This window comes from Homalodisca vitripennis, chromosome 5 (genome assembly GCF_021130785.1).
Source record: "Homalodisca vitripennis isolate AUS2020 chromosome 5, UT_GWSS_2.1, whole genome shotgun sequence".
Taxonomy (NCBI): Eukaryota; Metazoa; Arthropoda; class Insecta; order Hemiptera; family Cicadellidae; genus Homalodisca; species Homalodisca vitripennis.
This window is the reverse complement of record NC_060211.1, coordinates 74,332,191-74,357,231: the sequence shown is the minus strand read 5'-3', so window position 1 is coordinate 74,357,231 and position 25,041 is coordinate 74,332,191. Positions and strand designations below refer to the sequence as shown.

Genomic DNA, 25,041 nt, shown 5'->3' with positions numbered 1-25,041 from the left:
TGTTTTTTCGTTAATGAATCTGGCCTTTATTCTCAAAAATAAAAAATTACTAGTTAAATTTCTTTTTCTATCTAAATGGAGTCAGTTGTAGACCTACTCAATAATCAACTAAAATTCAATAACAAACATATCTTTACGATTGTTGACGAAAACAATGTGATCTGGTTTAAGGCTAAAGACGTAGCAAAAATTCTAGAATATGAAAATACTATGCAAACGATCAGAATAAACGTTGACGAAGATGATAAAAAACTTCTATTTTAATCTAAATATAAGGGGGGCTATAAATAGCTTACCTTCAAACTTCCAAAATAACACTGTTTTCGTTAATGAATCTGGACTTTATTCTTTAATTTTTGAGATCGCATAAACCAGAAGCGAAATTGTTTAAAAATTGGGTTACGAAAGAAGTATTACCTTCCATTAGAAAATATGGTGAGTACAAACTCAAAAACGAAAATAAGCAGTTAAAAGATGAAATAAACAGTTTACAAATTTCAGGTTCAAATGAAATCCTTGAAAATAGAGAATCAAGAATTGCGAATGGAATTAATGATGAGAGATATGGTATGTAAAGATTTTGATAAGAAAAAACACCATGTTTTTGTAATTAATTAAGAAGAATCACATGTGGGAATGGCCTTATTACGTTTATCAGAGCTCAGAAACGAGAAATACCAAACCGATTAAAACATCTAAAAATAAATTATCCTGAATTAGAGATTTTGTTCATTGATGACGAACCAAATTCTATCAATCTGTATAACCAAATGAAAGAATCTTTGAATATTTTATACAACGGAAATCATTTTACTACAAAATATGGCAGAATCTCGACTGATTTATAGAATATCTAAATTACACGATGAAAATGTTTCTAAATTTTACTAAAAACTCTCGATTTATTATATTTTGTTTGTAAATGTTTAGCATAACTAGGTAACCATTGTAGAATTCTTTTTTCATATTCACAAGGCATTTCGTTTTTATAACTTTCGCTGAAAATTTTTTTAGCACAATCTTTGCAAAAAGCATCTTTTCTATCTTTACTATACTGCCAGTTATTAAATTCAGAAATATTTTTAATTTCTTTACAAAAGTAACACTTTTTCTCTTCTAAAGTTAATTTGTTCATTTTATCATATAATTCCTTACAATAACAGTCTTTTCTATTCTCTTCTTGACACTTTGTACATTTCTTTTGAGACTCCATTTATATAGAAAAAATTATTACACGATGAAAATGTTAAACTCTTGAATTATGATATTTTTTGTTTGTAAAATGTTTTTGATAATTATTTAAAACCATTTTATAGTTCTTCCACATTCACATTGAGTCTCTTCATAATATAATCTATGGTGATTCTTCTTTACACAATCTTTACAATATGAGTCTTTCTTATTTCTACTATAGTGATCACTATTAAACTCTGAAATTTTTTTTAGTTTCTTTACATTTAAGACATTCTTTATCTTCCAAAGTTAATTTTTCTATTTTATCATATAATTCTTTATGATATTCCCTTTCACAATCTTTGCAATTATAATGCATTCCATCTTTCCTATTTTTATCTTTATAAAATTCATTTAAATCTTTAAATTCTTTGCACTTTGTACATTTCTTTTGATGCGCCATTTATATATAGAAAATTTATATTACAGTTTTTGACTTCTTCAATTCATATTCATAAAACTTTCCGGTTATTTCTTCATTATTTAAATCTTTTATACTATAAGTTACAGGATCTATGTTATTAATTTGATAAATCACAAAGATTTCTCTTGACCAATTGTTCTTATATTTGTTCGAAAATGTTTGTTTTTTACTAACAATTTCTTACATGATCATTGACTTTAAATTTAGTTTTCGTGTGTGAATTTCAGGTGGAACATACTTGAAAACGGTCTCTAATAACTCCCTTTTTCTGCATCCTTATCTACGTCTTTCGGTTTCATTTTGATTGTGCTGTGAACTGTATCGTTATAATTGTTTTTACGATTTTTTGAAGAATATCGATCCATTTAAAGTTTTTATTAATCTCAAAAAATTACTTTCATTCTCTCATTTTGAGTTCTGTTATATCTCTCTACAATACTTGATTTCTCTTCGTTTTCAGTATGATAAAATCTTAATGTTGTATTTCCTCAAAACTTCGTTAAATTCTTTATTTTTAAACTCTAAACCCTTATCTGTATGAAGTAGATTTGGCGGTTTGTGATTGATCTTTATCGCGTCTTTTACTATATCTTCGAAAGCTTTTGAAATATCCTTGCTGTTTTTTCTTTTGATAGCTCTTGACCAAGCATATTTTGAGAAAGTATCAATAACATTTAACATATACTTTAAATCCATCATTTTGATCTGAATAGTTAGACATTATAACTAAATCTGCTGCCCATAAATCGTCAATTCCTAATGTTATAATTTTTCTCTTTTTAAAACTTCTTTCGTACCGGTGCATGAATTTCTCTAGCTTCAATCTCGATTTCTTCCTTATTCTTAGATTCTTTCTTTACTTGTTTTTCATAAGGATTCTTTATAAATTTACTCTTATTTGTCTTACATTTTGAACATTTTGCTGCAATTCTATACAATCCGTTTTGAGTTTGAACAATTTTAGAATCTATATTTTTCGTTTTCTTTTTACACTTGTGACAGTGAATTAAATCATCTTCCATTTATATATCAAAGTTTCCAAGTTTATTTAATTCGTCTAATATATCAGATTTTGCTTCATTTTTATAGCCATACGGTACTGTATCGATCTTATTTTCTAGGACAATTCTCTTATCATCTTTAGCGTTCAGTGCCAGCTTGTTTATGGTAACAGTGTACAACTCATGTTTATAAACTTTTTGATGACTGTCATCTCCCTAAATTCTTCTTTATCTTCGAACAAACATCTCTTCAAGTTTTCGATATTTATTGTTTTATTTACAACGCTTCTCTTAATTCCTTTACACCTAACTGGGTTTTTATCTAGATATTTGTTACGAGTACATCTTAGACCTTAAACCACAAAATTCTTCTAAAACTTCGCTATTTAACTCATCTTTGAATTTCCCTATTACCTTCTTATTTTTTAGTAGTGAAACATTCATGATCTTTTGGATAATCACTTGTATCAAAAGTCATCTATATTTTCTTTAATAATTTTAAAAGGATCTCGTTTCAATTCTAGAAAATAACTGTCTGTATCCATGTAACACAGATTCAAATCTGGATCAAATTCTTTAATTTGTTGTAATAAAACTCGTACATTAGCAATTTTGAGAGGTCGAGAACTGAAAAATCCTATGTAAATCGGTTTGTTAAATTTAACCTTTTGTTTGTACATGTGACTCGCTATACAGTTTGTCGTCAAAGATGTTAAAGCATTTGAAATTTGTTTTCTTAGCTTGTTTCATTGAAAATTCTTCATTTCCAAGCTTAATATCACATCTGTTTCTCACATTTTCCATAGATTTTCCAAAAACTGAGTTGTTCATCAGCTTATAAAAGTCCTTTTCAAAGTCGCTGTGTAGCTTTGGTTCTCATGTTTGTGTTAAAATCAATGTATTCTTTCATAAAAGGCTTCTGATCGAATGCGATAACTCTATTCACATGTTTAACACCATTCCTTGTTCCAGATAGAATTTCAAATTTCTCGAATGAACAACGTATTCAGTTTTATCCAGTAGAGTTGTGCAAAGTTTGTTTTTAAAATGTTCTGGAGCAAGAGGTAAATCCTTGTGATGTTCGTGTAAATTTGTTGGATATCCAAGATCGACTTCGAGAATATAGCCATAATCTTCGTCGACAGTGAGTTCTAAAATTGTTTCTTGCCACTCTTCTTTTGTATACGTTTTAGGATCCATCCACTTGATATCGCCGTATGGTAAACTTTGCATGAGGCCATACCCATAAAGGTTATTAGCATCGAGATAGAGTAAATAGTTTTCGGGCTTTGTCTTATCAAAATCTTTTAAATATTTGTTATTTGCTTTCACATAACGTTTAATACACTGAGAAATGCCCCCCGCGAATTGCCTTTTTCAATCATCAAATACATATTATAATCGTTAATTAGCTGAAGCTCAATTTTCGTTAATTTTGACATTGCGTCCCATGCGAGACTTGGAGCTGTTAGATAATGTGCCGGATCAAGTTTATAGCAATTTAAGCAAATATTTCTGAAATTTTCGAATATATCAGCAAGCAATAAAACATCTTGGATATTGTACAAATCAGAGTAATTTCCAAGATTTTTCTCTTTTAATTTGTTCCAAACATTTAAGTAGTGTTGAAAATCTTTCTCAGATATGCTCTCGTCACTGTCAAAAGTGAATAGAAATCTTGAATTTTCAGCTCTTCTTTGTAATCAAGTTTTTCAATACTGTCGATAAATTCATAGGGAAATATTCCTTTTCCCAGACAATATTTTAAAAATCTCGTCGTCGTCATTTGGCTGTCTTTCTAGAATTGCGTTCAGACTATCTTGTATAAAATGATTTGTATGTTTGAAGTCTTCTTTCTTTAGATTTTTAGCTAATTTTCAATAGACGAGGCCATGAATCTAAATGTGTCTACGAAAGAGAACTTTATAAATTTTCTAGGTTTATCATTGTCAAACTCATAGCCATATCCAGAATTTACTGAATAATTTATATATTTTTCATCGGTGTTTGCAATCAAATCAAACATTTCCATATTGTTTAGCCAATTCTTTTATGTACAAATGAGTATCGTAATTTGACATATTGTGGCAGCAGAAAACGGAATATTCTGAGGAAATTTCAAATTTAGATTGCAACATGCATGAGCTGCGCCTCGAAACTTGCCGGTTAAATGACAATGATCTCTCACTTTATTATAACTCTTATCTTTCCAACTATCAGGAGTAAAACCATACTGAATTGACCCAACACATCATAAGCAGACCATTCACAGATATGACAAACGTTTGAATTTTGATACGAAATTTCTTCTTCTTCTGTCAATTTTCATAGGTTTCATGTTCTTAGAATTATATTTTTTTCGCTATGTATTTCGATAATTTATTGAGTTCTTCAAACAATTTTGTCGGGACGTTTTTCAAATCTTCTTCATTTTTGGCACGATAACATATCGGTTTGTACATGCGATTGTGTCACATTCGACACTAAATATAGAGTAAAAACCATAAGGAATGTGCCTCTGAATCTTGGTTGTAGTCGATCTTTGTGGATTGTTCTTGCATGTCGGAATTTTTTCTAATATGCTCTCAAAGTCCATATAAATTACGTACGGATGGTTAAATTTCTTTTGATAATTAGTAAATTTAGTTGTTTGACCTGGAAAATGGCATAATTGGCTTACAAACTTCATGATTTTTACAAATTTCTAAGTGATCTGTTAAATCTCCAGATTTGTAAAAATGGCTTAAACATCTTCTACACAAAAAATTTTCTTTCTTTATGTTTAGACAACTGCGAAGAAACAAGCTTATTTAAATCGGTTATCAAAACATAATGAGATTTATCATCTTGTTTAACATACAATAAATCAATGTTTGTTTCAGCGTCATATTTTTCAGAAATTTGTAACGGAACAATGTTAATAATTTTCATCAAAACTGTAGACATTGATAGACATTGTTGGATACTTATACTTGGAATTGTAGCTTCGTTTTTCAAATATTTGTATATCTTTCAGAGACATTGGATACTCAAATACCTGAAAATATTTCGTCATTCACAAATTTTTTCGTATTGCTTTACACGTTCACAGTCTCTTTCTGGTTTTTTCAATAGCACATCTTATTGAGTAAATAAAGCAAAAATCATCTCTATTTTTTATATTATACAAGCTTTTTTTATCTTTGATATTCTTTGGTAAATCGATGTATGATCCTGCATTCATCATTTCGTGTTTGTTAAGGCTCAAAACTAGTTGTTTACAACTTTTAAATGTCCATCCGGAACCTTTATTTGGATTATTCGTTTGTTCTCGATGTGTTAATTTATTAAATTTGCTTAGTAATAAAGTCGTTTACGTCAAAGATTTCGTCTGCTTTGATAGTAAAATACATTAGACATGTTTGCGGTTCACCATTCACTAAAGTTCGTTCGTATTCACATTCCAAAGAGAGATAGCCCTTCATATTTTTAACATTTTCTTGAAATTTCTCGATTAAACTTTTAATTTCTGACCGCATAATTGAAAGATATTTGTAAATTGACATGGAATTGTCGTTCAAGTTTGTTAAAATGTATTGCTTGAAAAGACCGTGTATTGAGGATAAAACTTCTACATCAATGATATTTTCGGATTTTACTTTAAGAGTTTTATCAATTTCTTCGATCATTTCAGACTTGGTTTTTATCGTTAGTAACGATAGCCAACTTTTCAGCTATTGAATGAAGTTTTTCATCATTAAATAGGTCGAGATTTTTCTTTTCAAACTTTGAAATTTTCTCTTTAATTCACGTAATTTCTCAATATTAAACATGTTTTCGTGATCGGCAATTTTATTTTCTCTAGCCCACTGTCTTAAATAATTTAGTTCATTATCGTAAATTTGCTTGTTTTTTTCATGACTTTTAGAATTATAATGGCGATCATAGTTTTTTTTCTTAAAATTTCTATTTTGCAGAACGGACATGATATTTTATCGCGCTCCATTTAGATAGAAAAATTATATTTAACTAAATGGTGCTTGTAAACCAACGATTGCGCCTCTCACGGGCGTGATATCACTACGGATATGACGCAGGCGAAGCGATTATCGTGATGGTCGGTCTGTAGTAGCACACCTCGACTGTCATTGATACACACAGCGCAATCTTTCGGAACTAAAATGTCGGTAATGCAGATTTGCTTTTAAGAATAAAAATTGTGTTCCCGTTTACTATTATAAACATTTTCTTTTTCAAAATGTTAGATAATTTTACCTATTTTAAATATGCGTACATTTTGTTACTTGTAATTTTCAAATTATATTTTAAATTAATTTCTTAAATTTTTACTTCTCGATGGGCTGTTGTATTGTGTTGCTGAGTATATATGTCCGCGAATTCGGTTTGGTCGGTTAGGAAGTTTACTTCTGAAACTGTTTTCAATGCGAGTGGCCATAGCGGAGAAACACCAAGTTCAGAAGTATTCAGATCGTATTCCGGAACCATTTCTCTATCCGCATCTCGCTCTTCTCTCTCTCTCTAGCCTGAATATAGATCCTAGCCTATAAATGGCAGAAGTGATCGTGTCATAGGCATAAAAAGAGAGGGGAGAGAGAAAGAGACAGAGGGAGGAGAAAAGGTCGACCGAGAAATGGTTTTGCACTTTTTGACTTTGAATTTTTTTCTATTTAAATGGAGTTCTTGAAAGAGTTAAATGATATTGGAGAATGTAAGTTTAAAGAGTATAAGAAGTTAAATGAATTGGAAGAAAGGAAGAAACATAGAATCTTGAATTTGGAGAAAATGAAAGATAAATTCGGGTTTACAATAATTGCCGAGTTGGGAAGATTGTAAAGTACACTTGCCGAACAGATTTTTGACTGTTTTGGATGAAAAAAAAAGATTAAAGAATTAAACAAAAAATGAAAAATTACACTTGATTGTTACTGGAAAGAAGACTATAAAAGATAAAGAAATTATAACAATTAACTTTGTAGAATAGTCTTAACTCTAAAACTTGCAGTCCTCCTCCCCACGTCATAGTACTGTTTTTGATAACCATAGTTGGTGTCTTTCTTCATAGGAATCACATGGAATATTATCTACAGTAATACCTTTTGTTTCACACAAAATGTGGCTATATTCTATAAGAAAAATTCTATAATGCTCTTTAATGAATTGTGTTGATAAATCTTGATACTCACAAAAATTCCTAAGAAATTCATCAATTAAGTCTTGATTATCTTGAAAGAACGTATAATATGGGAAAAATGTCATAAAAAAACGATGAAAACTCTCTGTTTGTTTATTTTTTTACTTTCTTTTCAATATCTTTCGTAATTATATTAAATATGTAATCCCTTACTTTTTTAGTTTTTTGCCGATAGTAAAACACTCCATTAGACGTTTTTTCTGCAAAAGACTTTACAAGTTTCTTTGAATTCTGTATCATTTAAGGAAAGTATCAACTGTTCTTTAAAATGTTTTTGGTAATTCGTTGAATTCATCTTTGTTTGCACTGTTTTAATGCTAGAAATTGTAGAGACTTTGGTGAGTTCATGTTGTTTATTTAGTAGAAAAGTTTTTTATTAAAGTACAGTATGTTTTTAGTAAAAATGTTTTAAAATTGATTAAATTTTATTAAGATTTTTCCTTTATTCGTAGCAGATTTGACAACATTTTACAAAGCACAGCTTAAGAAAGTAGAAGCTCAGATTTGGTTAATTTTTCATTCCACAGAGTAGATAGTAAATGTACCGATCGCTTTGGGAGACGAACGACTGTAGATTCGGTTAATTTTTCATTGAGATTTGCTGTGTTATTTCTCAGCTTCCTTTATGGTACATTGAACAGTATTTTACATTGCTTTTCGGTTGGCTCCGAAAGTGCGCCAGGAACCCCATATTACTATCTACTTACATATGTATATATAAAATCACGGGTGAGGGATGGGTCGCGAATGTGAAAAAACATTCGGAAGTGGGTCGCCAAACACAAAAGGTTGGGAACCACTGGGCTAAAGGAATCATCCCCATAAGCCTGTTAACGGTGTCGGACACAGATTTCCTGACTTTAAAGCAAAACTTCACAGAGTAGCGTTGCTCAACGGACCCCTCTATGCTGGCGTCATGACACCATACAAAAATTCACCTCCTCTCTCAAGGCATGCCCGCAGGCAACTAAATTAAAGTGCGTCTGAGCGGTGGGGAGACCCCTCTACCTAGGCCGACTGGTCCAATCCCCCTCCACTGTTCCATTGAGAATACAGCGAGCAAACCAGTCCCGATACTTATTGGACACTATTGTATATAAAAAAAAATTTCTATATGAACAATAATTCATTGTTGTTTTCAGTGTTGGTTTGTGATGTTTGTTATGACTTGTAAATCTCAATAAACGTTAAATAAATTCTTTTCTTTTTAATACTGTAATTTATTCTGGTCTTCAATAAGGAAAACTTTTCAAAAATTAGTAGCCTCTGGAAAATATCAAAGTACCCAAACTACATATGTTTCACAGATCAAAGAATAAGGGAAACAATGTAAAATTCGTATTTATTGATAGTTTGGAAACTATTGAATGCAGTTATCCGGTTATCTGGCCGAAAATAACTTTGTATTACATAAAATATCATCGAAATACAAAACGTCAAAATTAGCAACACCGGCACTACGCACTTTTGCTACTGTCAAAATTAGCAATGCTGTGTCACTGAAAGGGTCCAAGCATTTTTATGCTAAAAACAGAGATTTGATTAAAGTATTTAATTTCCACATGATCATTTCCTTTCCAACCTGGTACAGAGAAAACAAGTTTATTACATCAATGAAATTGAATGAAGAGTAGGTAGTTTTTTACCAATAATTTCCCATGAAGCACTGTTTCATACATGTACTCAATATAAAAAAAGTTATATTTGATTTCTTCTTTACTGAATACTGGACAATTACATCATTAACAAAAAGACTACTGAAGTTTACAGGCCTCAACTTATAGCAACTCATTTAATTTGAAAAAGAGCAAAATGGAGTCAAGTGGAACACCATACTTTACTATTCAGTATTTTTCAATTAATGACTTTTTAATAATATTTGCATTGTAATGCGGTGACAGTTAATGTGTTAATATCATTGTATGTTTACTGGCCATTTACTAAGGAAGGAGGACAACTCCTTAGTCAAGAACGTCCTTGTAAACAATCCGGAGGGCAGAAGACCACCAGGAAGGCCCAAGTTGAGATGGCGAGACCAGATCAGAAGAGACATAAGAAAACTGGGAAGAAGGGAAGAAGAGGCAATGGATAGAGAGATCTGGAGGCAATGTGTTGGCGAGGCAAAGTACCACCTTGGGTACCAAGAGCCACGGCAGTAAGTAAGTAAGTATGTTTACTGACCTGAGCACGAGACAAACTGAGTCCAAGAGTGAAAAGCAGCTCTTCGATGTCCTTGTCGAATATGTAACCACAATGTGTCTGGTCAAAGTAGACAAAAGACAAAAGCAAGTAAGGGTCCACTGTTACAACCTTCACCCTCTCCTTCTTCTTTCTATCTGAATCTCTCCTATCCTTTTTACTATCTTCTTCCTGTGAATCAATTACAATACATTACATATGTAAAATGTATTTTACCCTACTTCATTACGATAGATATCAGAATCTAAACAAAAATAAAAAATACAAGAGTTTTTTGATAATCCAGTTCCGTTTACTTGAAAGATTCTTTACATTATGAGGTATTGTACTTAAAGAGGTTATGTCAAATCATTTAACCTTAGAAGTGGCGTGCTCAGGATTTCTATCGCAAACGGTAGTCATTTAAGTTGCATTGCTGGATATCCGGCATGCATGTATGTGGTTGTATATACAACTTTTGAAAGAATAAACATTCTCTGATTATTTTTAAATTATGTAGTTGTTATTAACACACTTCATACCTGCTGTATTTCAAAATATTGTAAATACAAGTTATATAAATTTGTTTATAATACATTATTATGTATTTAACTTTTAAACAGAATGATAGACAATTTGTTATAGATTCTTGCTTTGAGAGAATTAAATTTTTTTATTGTTTGTTTGTTCCTTAAAAGTAGGAAAAAATAACTGCACATAATATATAAATAAACGTATTATTTTTTGAAAATAAAGTGCTACAAACTAGTATGAATATTTCTGAAAAAATATTTTTAAGAAAGTAAATATTTTACTATAAACTCTTAAATTTACTTATGGGATAAAATTTAGACACAAAGTTTTTGAAAAATAACAAATTTGCAAATAATGATTGCAAAATTGATAAGTTTTAGTTTCTCTACAAGTTGTTCTGGAAAAATTATGTACAATACGTTACATTTATGCCAATGATAAAAACGTTTACATAATTATTCATAAAGATACTGCCACGCCAAACAAATAAACAATCTGACATTCTAACCAAACATATAAAGTGTTTAGGTATATTCAACCAAAAGAATGTGACAGTAACACTTAGATTTCCTCATGTTCATTAAAAAAAACTAATATAATATAAGAAATCTGTTTGTTTCCTTACATCACCACTGCCATCATCATCCTCGATACTGTTTTTATCATCCCTCTTATCATCTTTTCTGTCCTCCTTTTTCTCGCTGTGAGCACTCTTGTCTCTGTCTGATTTCTTATCTTTTTCTTTTTCTCTTTCTTTATCTTTGTCTTTTTCTTTTTCCTTGTCCTTGTCCTTGTTCTTGTCCTATAACACATTTTATATTCATAAATATATACTACAGTAGAACCCCTCATATCCGGCCACCACGGGACCGAGCCCCTGGCCGGATAACGATTCGGCCGGATAAACCAACCTACAGTACACAGCACTTGACAAAACAAAACAATTGTACTGTACTGTACTAACCGGACTGGAAATAATCAACGAACTGTTTACAGGTTAAACCTATTAGCTCAACTGAGGACAACACAGGAAAATGTAAACAAATAGATACACCAAAATAACGCAAGAGTCGTGGGAGACTAGTGCGTGCAACTGCGCGTCTGCAAGCCGTGGTAAATAAATTTCGATATTGGCTTCCGGGAAGTGGCCGGATAAACCGAGGTGCGGTAAAACCGAGGCCGGATATGAGGGGTTCTACTGTAATACACGATTGCTTTATGTAGCCAGTTTAGTCCTTATGTTAAATGATTCACTACAATTTGCTTAAATACAAAATATTCATTTATTACAACTTTATTAGTACATTCATTCACTATTCTAATCACAGGTTTATTAGAACAGAACCCAGGTGACTACAACACTAAGGGTTTACCACTGAGCCACTACAACAGACAAATATATTTTATGCTCCATCACAAAATAAACTGATAGACTTACTTTGTCTTCCTTTTCTTCCTTTGGCTTTTCAGGAACTTCTACTAGGGCCTTGTAAATTTGAAAACCAAAATCTCTCATGAGCATTTCATTGAAAAGTTCTGCAAATAACGACACTTCAAAGGAATGTTCCTGAAAAAAATATACAGAAATACAATATTAAATCACAGTTTGCATAATTATAAAAACAATTAATATAGCCCAAGGGACACCCTAAAATATCTTTTAAATTAATCTTGTACTTCAGAGAACTACATATGCATACCACTTTAACATTATTTAAAACATGGTACAACACAGTTTGAATACAGATGTTGCATATAACAAGAGCTAAACATGGGACAAAGGACACTACTGTATTACAGGATTATTCACGAAGATACAGTGAAACTGTGGGAGCTCATTCTACATGTAAAAATAATGTAAAAGGTTTGCATAAACATGGGTCGGGAATGCTTCATTAGCGAATTATGGCTAGCAAAAGATTTTAGCTCACCATGTAAAATGAGGTCTTCCTGAAATTTTGGTAAGGTAGATTAAAGAACGAATTCAATCACTTCTTATGATTTTTGACCTGATAAATTGAATAAATGAAAAAAATGGAGTGAAAGACACATTTTTTTATCTATGGGCAGCAATAACTTTGTTATGTCACCAAGAAACATATCAAAACTTTGAATAAACTTGTATAAAATTTTATTCTGAACAAAAATGTGTAAATAAAATTCACAAAAAGCTAATAGATATTTTATTAAATGAATTCTTATTCATAACAGTACAAGGTAAAATTAATTAATCGGAAAACATTAATCTAACTAAACCTATTCAACCAAATTACAGTAAATTTTCAAAAGTGTCTCTGCTGACCTCAATGCATTTTTCTGCTCATTTAGAGATGGCTATGGTTGCTTTCCGTATAAATCAACAGGACTTTCTCTAACTGTGTAAAAGCTAAAACATAAAACATTTGCAGGTTGTTTAAAACATAGAAAATAAAGGAATTATTACCTTGGAATCCTCAGGTCTGTAGTCTAGAAGCAAGGACAGAGACATGACAGTACAGTCGAATTTTCCAGACTTAGCTATCCGAGAGGGGTGTGTGCCAGGATGTGGCTCTTCTCTGGCAAAGTGTATCGCTTCTCTAACAACTGTTTCTCTTTCTCATCAAGCTTCTTTTTCTCTTCCTCCTGCAAAATAATCAGTGGATATTCTAGTGGATAAAAACTAATAAGTCAGCGCAATATTGCAGTATCTAAAGTGTTGGAAGCTGTACTTCTCAACAAATGTAACAGTTAAAGAAAATTCATGTTTGCATCCTTTGCAACTTGTGTTTAGAAAGAGAAGAGGCGCCTTTTTCAATGCTATTCATGAAATGATCTTTATAATAGTGAGTGATTTGTCAAAGGCATTTGATATTTAATAGTATTTGAGGTGGATGGATCTTACTATTCCTTAAAATGGTAAGTTAGGAAATTTAGTATGCAATTTATTTATTCATTTCAACAAATTTTCTTACGATTATCATTTACTATTTCTCACTTTACTGCTATAATTTATAATTTTTGACAAAGAACTATATATCGGAAAGCACCTATATTATTTGGGCAAAGCATACATTTTTGGCAATTAAAAAAAAGGATTGCAAAAAGTGCTGAAAATAGGGTGACAATTTCAAATTTTTACTGTGGCATCAGATCATGGGGTAAAAGTAAAAATAATATACTCTACTATTTTATTTTATAAGCCTGTAACTTCACCACTGTGTGATTTTTTTTGGATGTGACATCCACATAGGAACTACACTGCTCTATAGCTATCCAGAGCTGACGCAGTATGCTGTAATATCGCACAGAAAAGCATCAAGCAGGTTGTTGGCAGATCCGACAACAAACTGGTTCAAATGAAACATGCTTCACAAGTGTAGCTGTACCACTCTGATACACTGTTCTGTCAAATGAGGATGGAAGCACAAAAATAATTACTTAACACGTTGACTGCGACAGACACCCTAGTGCTGTCTTATTAGATTATGTACGACAACTCAGGATAGAGCGACAGTGAAGGTGTTCACGGCATAACTATAGGGTTGTAACGTTGTGATACTGAGAAAACTTGATCCAAGAAACCTTAAAAGAATTGGAATTTTGTATTGAGTTTCTAGTTCATTAATAATAACATATTGGACACCAAATTTCATTACACCATATAAGAAAAATCCTATTTTATCCTGGAGAGAAACAGCCGGAATATAATTTGTGAGAAGGCATGAGTGGAAATAGGTTGAAACCTACTTTCACAGACTAGGGAGAAGTGGATCTAAAGATGAATGAGAGAGGTAAGATACAAATGTGTTCTATTTTACTGCTGGAGCGCTTGCAATATGAGTTGAAGCTGTGTAAAAGTGGTATTTCTTGTGATTCTATCCTACCACTGGTGAATTTCAAGTACATGTTTGTGACATAACATTTTTATTGTAAAGGGTTTCAGGATTAATGAAGGCAAATAGCCAGGTTTTAACCTAAGGGTTTTGATAGGATATGAAGAATAGGCTTAATTTTAACAGATTGAAAAGTTGTTCTACTTCTCATTAATGTTTACTTTAATCCTTCTAGCACGGCTAGTGCCTACAAACACAGAACTGACGATAATTTAAACGCAGTAGCATCTATAAACGCAATAATCATTATTGAAATGTCGAAGAATTAGTTCTAAAAACATCTGTTAAGAGAGCTGGTTGTTCCTTTCGACTGCCAGAACCAGATAAAGCACTGTTTTGATACGTATAATGGTCAACAGTCGGTTGGAAAGACGCAGTACGCAAATATAGATTAGTTTGTTTTATTCAACGGCAAGATCATGTGTGTTTTGGTAAACAAATATTTGTTGCTTCTGACGTAAACTGTTGTTATTTAATGGTGTTTTAGTTTGTTTTTATGAAGCTGTAATATGGTTGTTTTGTTATAATGGCTAATCCAGACAATCCAACTATTGATCAATTTGTAAGTAATATTATGAACATTTCATTGTCAAGTGCGATTGATTTTGATGCTGTGGACAATGAAGAGGGTGAAAATATAATTCTTCATAATCCAAGTGAAAGTGTGGATTAATGATGGATCCGTTTTACTAAAAGTAATAAACCATAATTAGTCTAATTTTCCAAATGTTTACTACGAACAACATAGTTTGAGTGTGTTTTTATGTGCAATTTTACCTTTTGTATGTTATAACAATTTTATAATACAAATCTATTTAGAAACCTTCTGTCTCACACAGGAGTCAGATTTTATAACAAATTGCTGGAATATATTAAATTAGAAACCAATGACAAATAATTAAAATATATCCTAACAAACTTTTTATTTTCTAGGACATTCCACACAGTGGATAAATTTATGGAACATAACATTATATATAAATAACTAAATTCAAAATTTAAGAGTAATATTTTAAAATTCTGAACATGTTTATCTTTAATTATTTTGATATCTTCAAGATTACACTCATTTAAATTTTATTTATTTATTTTGTAATAGTAATATATGAGTAGGAAAAAACATTAGTTAAAAAATGGTTGTATTCAATTGACATTAATAACACAACTTAATGTTGGTAAATATCAATAAAATATTTGTTACTGTTATTGTTTTATAATTACAATATTTCAGTTTTTCCTCTAAATGCTATTGAATGAATCTTTTTATACATGTAAGCATTTAATGAGGTAAGAGTTTAATGTAAGAGTTTAATGGGTCTACGTCACTAATTGACAACATCTTTATGAACATCAATCCAAGTGAGCTGGTCACTCAAGTTGTCATAACGGCAGTATCGGACCACCATGCTCAGGTTGGTGATCTCAAGGTTAATGTGTCTCCTATGATAAATACTCCTAAGTTCAAACTCAAACGTCAAATTTCAGATAACAGCATCCATGTTTTAAGACACTTGTTGGCAAATGAAATGTGGGCTAATGTTCTTAGTGCACAAGATGTGAACTCCAAGTTCTCACTTTTCCTATCTACTTTTTCATATTATTTTAATTTAATTGCTCCTATAAAGAAGGTAAAATACCAGAAAACCAAATCTTTTACGAAGGTGGTTTTCAATAAAGATTTGCTTCAGCTCCAAGAGAAGGTGATCACTATGTATTCTCTGACGAAACACCTTGGTTCTGGACATCCCTTGCGAAAATCTTACCGTGATCTTAAGAAACAGTTTCGGACTAGAGTTCGCTCTGCTAAGGCTGGGTTGGTTTTATAAACACATCACAAAGGCCAAGAACAAAAACAGGGCCGTTTGGAACATCATTAAGGACATTCAGCCCAACAAAAAGTCTAAGGATTTTACCTGTTACTCCATTAAGAATGAAAGTGGTTCCTTAGTGGTCGATCCGACTGTTATCTCATGTCAGTTTAATTCTTTCTTCACCCAGATGGGCGAACGTCTTGGAGGCGGTTCTTGGAATGTTGACGACCCACAACGAGTGTGTCATGCGATGCGGACAGTTGTACCTTCACTTTTCCTGTGGCCAACAGATGTTCGGGAAGTAATCGCAGTAGTAAAATCCTTAAAGCCCGGCCACACCTCAGGGGCTGATGGGATGTCTTCTAGCCTTCTGAAGGATGTTGCTGAGCAGCTGGCTTGGCCTTTGGCCCACATTGCGAATGCTACCTCCGAAAGTGGTGTATTTCCATGTATTCTAAAGCAAGCAATAGTTAAACCACTACTGAAAAAGGGAAGCCCATATGACATCGAAAACTATAGGCCCATATCTATCCTATCAACGTTTTCAAAAGTCTTGGAAAAAGCTGTATCTTGTTCGTTTACTGTCGTTTTTATCGCATAATAATGTCATTTTTGAAAAGCAATTTGGCTTCAGACGTGGCTTCTCGACACTTGATGCCGTTTTTGACTTCATCAATCATGTTTTCTATTGCCTTGGATGAACGTCAGCATTCGTTTGGTGTTTTCTTGGATCTCCGAAAAGCGTTCGATGTTGTCAATCATGGGCTCTTGTTATGCAAACTACAAAACCTTGGAATTAGGGGTGCCGCATTTGACTGGGTGTCTTCATATTTGATGGGGCGTAGCCAGGTAGTTGAAATTCCCTTTGTTGACCACTCTGGTTGCTTGAGTCATCGAGTATCCTCTGTGAAAACAGTGAAGTCAGGGGTACCCCAAGGCTCTGTCCTTGGCCCAGTCTTATTCCTATTATTTGTTAATGACATCTCATCTAGTGTGGGCGGAGGAAATCTGTCCTTATTTGCTGACGACACATCTTTCAATATGTCACATAAAAATAGGGAAAACCTGGAATATGATATTTTTGTACAAGGCAGCTGTCTTCTTCAATGGATGGAAGAAAATCACCTTACTGTGAACACTGCAAAGACGACATTCCTGGATTTTAATATTAGAGCACCCATGAATGGTGATAGTGGAAGTTCATCCATTATTTTAGGCGATTCCGTTATTAACTCGTCACAATTTACAAACTTCTTGGGTGTGATTCTGGACTCAAGCCTGAACTTTCACCTTCACATGGACAAGGTGTGTGGGAAATTATGCAGCGGCATATTTTTATTACGTAGACTCTCCAGTTTTTTCTAGTACTGAAATTCTTCTGGCTGGCTATTATGGGTGCATTTACCCACATCTTGCTTATGGACTTCCAATATGGGGCTCTGAAAACACAAAGACCCTATACATCTTTCGTTTGCAGAAGAAATCTCTAAGGATTGTATTAGGGCTGGCAAGAAGTCAATCATGCAGGGGTTTTTTTCCGATCAAACAAAATTCTTACATTCCCAAGCCTATACATACTCGAAACCTTAACCTTCTTTAAGAAAAATATGCACATTTTTACCTCTGATTCTCCTACTCATTACAACTTAAGAAACTCCATCTGTATACCTGTACCAAAACACCGTACCTCATTTTTTGAAAACCAGTTATATTTTTCAGCAATCAAATTATTTAATAGTCTCCCACTGGAAATAAAAGCAGAAACTGTTGTTAGCAAATTTAGAAAAAGACTTAAGTGTTTTTTGATTGATGGGAGAGTTTTACTCTGTAAGAGATTATCTAATGTACAAATAAGATGTTTTAGTTATTTTATCTTTTGTTTTTATTATTATTGTAAATTATTGACCATTGCCATGCAATGTTAATTGTTAATTGACAAATAAACACTTTGACTTTGACTTTGACTTTAAATTTGTAATGGTGGCAAATATCTGTAACCCTGTTACATGATAGTTTGATAATAATGTATTTATCATATTCAAACACGACTTTCAAAGAGAATGATCACATACTTAATTCGACATTAATAAAGTATTAATTTGTAATGTGGACACAAACCTCTTTTTTGTTCTTCTCTTCATCCTTTTCATCTTTTCCATTTTTACTATCAGATTTGTCTGATTTACCGTCACTCTTTGTACCATTAGCCTCTTCTTCTTTTTCTTGTTCAGTCTTCAAAGCCTTTGCCAACCGAGCAGATAGTTGAGATTTCAATCCTTTAGTCGACAGTGAACGAGCCTCCAACTCTTCACGAAGATCATGCACCTAAAGAATAAGTTCACCAAAATGACTAACTTGCTGTTTTGGTGTAAAACTTAAGTAATTTTGATAGATTTATTCTACCACACAGTTTATACTAAGAACATTAAATTGGATACAATAAGATATGTCTGAAACTGCACATGTATTATTGAATAACGTGGTTATTGATTGTAATTACTGATTGTACGATCTCTTTTTTTGCTATTTACTTAGACAAAAAAACTTTTTTAATTAATATCATTGTTTCTACTTGTTTAAGAGAGCACTCTAGTTAGCTGCCTGCCATGCATCTGAGGCTCTACTTTTAATATGGTTATAAATAGAAACTCGTCTCAAATCCATAAACATTTCTCTTCAGGAACTTAGATTCTAATATTTCACAAATTATAACAAATTATAAAAAGTACAATTATCTGTTAATAATGGGTTATAATTTTCGCCGGTAATTTTGTCATCAGCAGTGAATGTGTTAAACTTGTTTTCTTGTAGTACTATACCTGAAGATTCCAAAATATAAATAAACATTGATAAAATAAAAAAAAAGATTTTTATAACTTAAGCATTTAGTCACAATATAGACTAACGCTTTAAGGGTTGTTTTATACCTGAGGAAGAGGGTAGTTTTCAATCCTCGGACTGTAGTTTTATACAAATTTTGTAATATACATTGATAACAAATATCTGAAATCCTATTATCCTTTCAAACCATCTATCATCTATATATATAAAAATGAATGTTTGTGTGTTTGTCCTTTATGGAATCGTAAACTATTTGACCGATGATTACGAAAATTTGTATGTATATGTATTTTCCCACGAAGAAGGTTTCTATGCTGTCTATTGATGTAACTCGCCTCCAGGTGGCATTGCCAAAGATAATAGTTTTCAAAGCGTCTGCACATTATAAACTGCAATTACGAGACAGTTACGAATATTTAATAGCCAAACACTATTTGAAGGCGCTAAGTTATGATGTATATTTTGTCTTGAAGATAAATTTCTGGTTGAACTTAAAGCTTGAGTGTTAGACCACTTTATAATAAAACACATGTACGTGTACAATGGCAACAAAGCAAACTCTACATCGGCGTTGGAAATGTAATTTACTCGAGCCAGAAGAGCACATACATGGGTAACACTTACGAAAAGCGTGCGAAGCCGCGGGAAACAGCTAGTTAATTAAAACAATTTTCATTTCTAAAGTGAAATTTATGGATTTAAGACAAGTTTCTATTTCAAACACTGCTTTAAACTTTAGCTCCATGTTAAAGGCAAAGCATCTGATGTACATCTAGGGAGCCTCTTAATTTGTAGGCTTTTCTTCTATCTTAAATGTTGAAAATACGACTTTTAATTTATTTATACGATATTTTATTATAAGCAACTTTAATGTCAATTCTAATTCTATTTTTACACTAGAATAAAGTTGATAGGAATAGTTATTTTAACTGCATTTATTTCAGGGACACAGGAATATGTGTTACATATATACATCAAAAAGTTTAAATTTTAAACCAAAATTGTAGCTTTGATTCTCGATTCTGAATTCATTACGAATTCCGATGTTATTTGTAACTAAAAATATAGGGTGATTCTAAAAGTGTTATCACTATTTCAAATATGAGTAGGTCCACAATAGCTATGCATTGAGAAATATATAGTTTATTGTGAATTTTGCGGTGGTGACAAATTATGTGAGACGGAAAATTGACAAATTTATATCCATTTGAATGGAATATGCCTTTTATGAAAACAGTGCTGCTCACTGTAATTAGCCCTGTCACAAGCAGTGCTACAAAATTCTTGGTTTTAACAATACAGAGTTTGTCTAGAAAATAATGTCAGTGATATTTTCCTTTTAAGTTGTATGTAACAGCATACTTAGATTGGTTGTAAATGGTATAGGAAGAAGTCAGCCAACAAATGCTGGCTCAATCAACCTTCTCCTGCCAGCCTGAGAGTCAGGACAGAGGTTTCTTTGGAAGCTGTTTAGTGTCCTTGTACCAGTAAAAATGCAGAACTCAATAGAACCTTTGGATGGCAATTAAATTTTGCATTAACTGAAAAATCGTGGCAGAAACTGTTCCAATGATCAAAGCAGCTTTAAGGAAGATTCCTTGTTGGACTGACAAGTGTTGGAGTTGAAAAAGGTTTTTTTTACGAAAGACAGGAAGAGGTAAATAAAGAAGCTTATGCCAGAAAACCCATTGATGAGCTTTACAGGTGACAATATGTTTAACACAGTAGTAATTTCCAGTTATTCATTTTCTCAATGCATAGCTATTGTTTGGAGTAACTCATATTTCAAATAGTGATAACATTTTTAGAACCAGTCTATATTTTTAGTTACAAATAACATAGGAATCCGTAATGAATTCAGAATTGAGAATCAACACTACAATTTTGGTATCTTTGATATCAAATTCAAACTTTTTTAATATTGGCCCATCCCCCTAAACTATATTTTTCCCAAAGCTTTCTTATTTCTCAAATGTAAAACTAAATCTTAAAATTGTTTATATATAACAAAACACTAAATTATAAATTTCCTTAAGATAACTAAACCATTTAAACATCAAATTGAAGTTGAAATAACTAACTTTTGTTTTCTATGCAGCATGGGAGGAACATTGACCTTGGCATGCTGACAGAACAGCTGCGCGGTGACAGTCTACTACTGCGACTGATGAGCCAGCCATCAGTATGATGTTTACAATGCATCAGATGACAAAGTTTGTTCTGTGGTACATACAATTGAAATTATAGCTTGTTAGTGTGCAGTGCCAGTTTCTAGTTAGGTCCAAATTCGCCAGATGATCAAACAATTAGTCGCTGGTTTAACAAGTTTCGTGAAATAGAAAGTGTGCTGAAAGGATATTCGACTGGGCGGCCAAAAGAAAGTGATGACAAAATCTACATTGTTAACCCCATATCCCAACAACTGTGACAATTAACAACACCACTTGTGTGAAATGCCGTAAACATTGTACTCCCAACTGGCACCAGGCATGTCAGTCGCAATAGCAGACTGCTACCGCAAGGTCAACGTTTCCTTGCATGCTATATGAAAAACAAAACATAGATACTTCAACTTCAAATTAAATCATTTACTTATTTTTAATATTTGTTAAATAACTGCCATTCAAAAATTCTGGCATTTTTTTTGTATAGATGATCAAAATTCAAGTACTTCCCAAGAGAACCCTCTTTTGCCCTGGAGGGATATGCCAGATAACTGGTTTCTAATCTCAGATTAACCACCTTTATAATCTTTTGTACCTACCCAGATATATATATATATAAGAAAAATCAAAGTAGCTCAGGTAATTACAAAATTGAAGTAATTCCTCCAATCTTACCTTCATAATCTTGGGATCTAATTGAGAATAGTGACTCGGTTCTCTCTTTTGAATCTCTCCAACACTGGTGTCCTACAACGAAATCAAGCACAAAACACAATTAATATACACTGTTATAAGGTAAGCAGCTCAATATATCGTACAATCAACACTGTTAAATTAAGACACCCAAAAACGTGAATGCATCACTGAATAACCACAGAAAAATATTTGAAGTCCTTTGAAAGTCTGTCAAAAATTGCTAAAGTTGTAAAATTGTAGATCTGAACTATGATTGAAGCTCTTCGGTGAAGATATCCGGATCAACCACGGACACATTACAGCTACACCCCTAATCTAACATCTAAAATTACAAATAAGCTGCAGATTGCAGTGCAGTGCCTTATCATCTCCCTCTGCCTCGTCGTCCGGGTTGAGGAGACGCTCCAGCTGTTTCTTATAGTCGAGGAGGAGACCATCCCACTCCAGACGAGTCGGCAGGCAGTTCCACACATCTGGCAAGATAAAGTACCACGGTTTCAACACGAGCAGGCACCGTCTTCCCCTTATGAATGGTCTCAGCCCGATGGTAGTAAATCTCCACAAAGCGGTACCTGAAAATAGAAATCAGTAGGAAACCCTCAGTAGTTCAATGTACAGTGGCAATGGTTGAAGAAGGGTGAAGTCCACCTGTGTCAGCTCTCGTGACAAAGTGTTCTAGCCCTCACAAAATTCTTTTTTTTTTACTTAAATGGACCAAAGTCAACAACTAACCAACTTCCCGATTGCTGCAGTCAACAGACAAAGACCTCTCCAACATTCCTGATTACATCTCGGCTTACCGAAGACGTCTCCAAATTTCTTGAGGAACCTGCACAACTGACTTCCACCACTAGTTGTGTTGTCCCGAGAGGTTGTAAACTTATTCAGAGAAAAAATTTCAATAGTAAAATTCCATTTTCTTCATGAAAATCAAGAATATAAAATTAAAATTAAATTGTTGCAACAAACAGAATAATTTGAACTTATGTTTCATGTCATATTTTTCATGATTTCATCCTGAACCATTTAAGTTTCTTAAACATTTTTATGTTTTGTTTTGTTTTTTTTTTTATTTGACAAACTATTATTTTTTTATTTCCTTGAGTATCAAAATAATTACAACTATGTTATATTTAAAAGAATTCACATACCACTGAGAACAGTTGGTTAAATCAATTCCGGTTAGAGCTTTGCAATTACGAATTGCCGTTTTGATAAGAACTGTAGGATCTTTCTCTGGATTTGGCCCATCCAGGGAAGGACTCCAGGGACCACCGATGGCCATGGTCTCATTCTTTCCTCTCAGACCCACGAGGAAGTTGACAAGACGAGTGGGATGTACAAAACCTCTGTCACGGTCATCATAACTTCCTTCCTTCTCATCGGCTAGTAGACAACACTTCTGGTAGATCTCATCCAATTCAGGCATACTCAGCAACATAACCTGAAATTATTCAATGTAATAATTAATCTAGGAAATGTATAGATTTTTCGTTTATTTTTCACACACAAATTCATGAGAATTATTTTGCCTAAAGAGGCATCACTGAATAAATCAATGGATATAGGTTTCTTTTGATCATACTTCTTTCAAAAGATGTAATTTTCTTTTAAGTGCGCATTAAAACAGAAAACCCCCATTATTAAATCAGATAAAAATTTCAAGTTTTGTTATGTAATAGTTTATGAGTAACACAGCTTCCCACAAAATTAAAAATCTAGGTCCGAGTCACAGAAGAACCAGTATTTTTTGTTAAATAATAGTTCTGCCTTATTCATGTGAAACTTGGATAGAATGAACCAATGGTTTCATTACCCATTTATAATCCATTGATTTAAATTTAGAATACTAAAGCACTCTGAATAAAATTATGAAATAAATGGTATAGAAGTGTATACGGTACATTGTCGTTTTTATAGTTTGGGTTGATAGAAGTATAACTGGATAGTCTATTACAGTTTTATTTACATTACATTTACTTTTAAGAACAAAACAAATATATATACAACATTTTCTTTTTCCATATGGTATTCTTTTAACCCTTTCAGGGCCAGGACCAAATGTGAGGTGTTGCAAAATTTTTTCACATATCATATCCCCTTGTGACTAGTCAAAAGTGCCAGGCTAAAATTGGCGATTTTGCAGTCTCTTAGATTAAAATTTATACCTTTTCATAAAAATTAGAGAATGACCTAAAAGTTGCACCAAATTACTTGTATAGATGTATACTATCAATAAAAAAATATATAGATGTAGTTTTTAAGTAATTTTAAAATTTAGAATAAATGATGTTTTAATGGATTACATAAAAACTTTTTTATTTTTTTTATTTTTTTTTGTAAATAACTAAAAAAGAAAAATAATTTTTACTGTGGGAAGCTATGTTATTATATTATACATTTAGAAAGGAACAACCATACAAAATTTTGTGTTATTTCTCTCATAAATAAATTTATTATGACACATTTTGTATAAATACGCATAATTGTACTTCGCAACATTTTATAAATGATAAAGCAACTGACTCCTTACACTGCAAGAAACTTAAAATAAATATTCACATTATGGATGAACTGGTAAACAGATGATTGTAGGATCTATAAACAGTTTTCAATATAGTAAAAAACACTATTTACCAAGAAATATTTACACAATTTTATTTGAAATTTATTTGCACTTTTTTCTATTTACAAATATGCTACTTACAATTTCACTCCCGTGAGATCGCAAATTGTCAGTCATTGTAAACTACTACACACAATAGCTAAAGCAGGTAACTACTAACACTACTAATATTTACAACCACAAATAAAAATAATGAAGAAGAATCCAGCATACAATAGTACAATTACACTAAAAGCATAAAGAAATTAACAACAATAGTTCGAGTCAGCTGATAATGTCACGTGACAATTACGATAATAAAAACGCATAGACCTCCAAAATAAAAATTATATTCATATTAAATTATCTACAAATATACCAGGGAATATAAAAAAAACATAAAATACTTTAATCATTTGACGTCGTATTTATTTAACCCTTTGCACACCAAGTAATTACGTATATGTTTTTGCCCTAACGCCAAATTACT

At 32.3% G+C, this 25,041-nt stretch overlaps 1 protein-coding gene across 1 annotated transcript in view; it reads right to left on the bottom strand.

The window, feature by feature from the left end:
• Nucleotides 1–25,041, bottom strand: part of LOC124362372 (cell division cycle and apoptosis regulator protein 1-like) — an 83,890-nt gene that overhangs the window by 22,066 nt on the left and 36,783 nt on the right. The window contains 10 exon segments of the mRNA XM_046816810.1: nt 10,031–10,219; nt 11,187–11,363; nt 12,000–12,128; nt 13,005–13,097; nt 13,100–13,183; nt 18,363–18,569; nt 21,926–21,997; nt 22,307–22,426; nt 22,428–22,518; nt 23,098–23,390. Coding sequence (XP_046672766.1) covers nt 10,031–10,219; nt 11,187–11,363; nt 12,000–12,128; nt 13,005–13,097; nt 13,100–13,183; nt 18,363–18,569; nt 21,926–21,997; nt 22,307–22,426; nt 22,428–22,518; nt 23,098–23,390 — 1,455 coding nt within the window.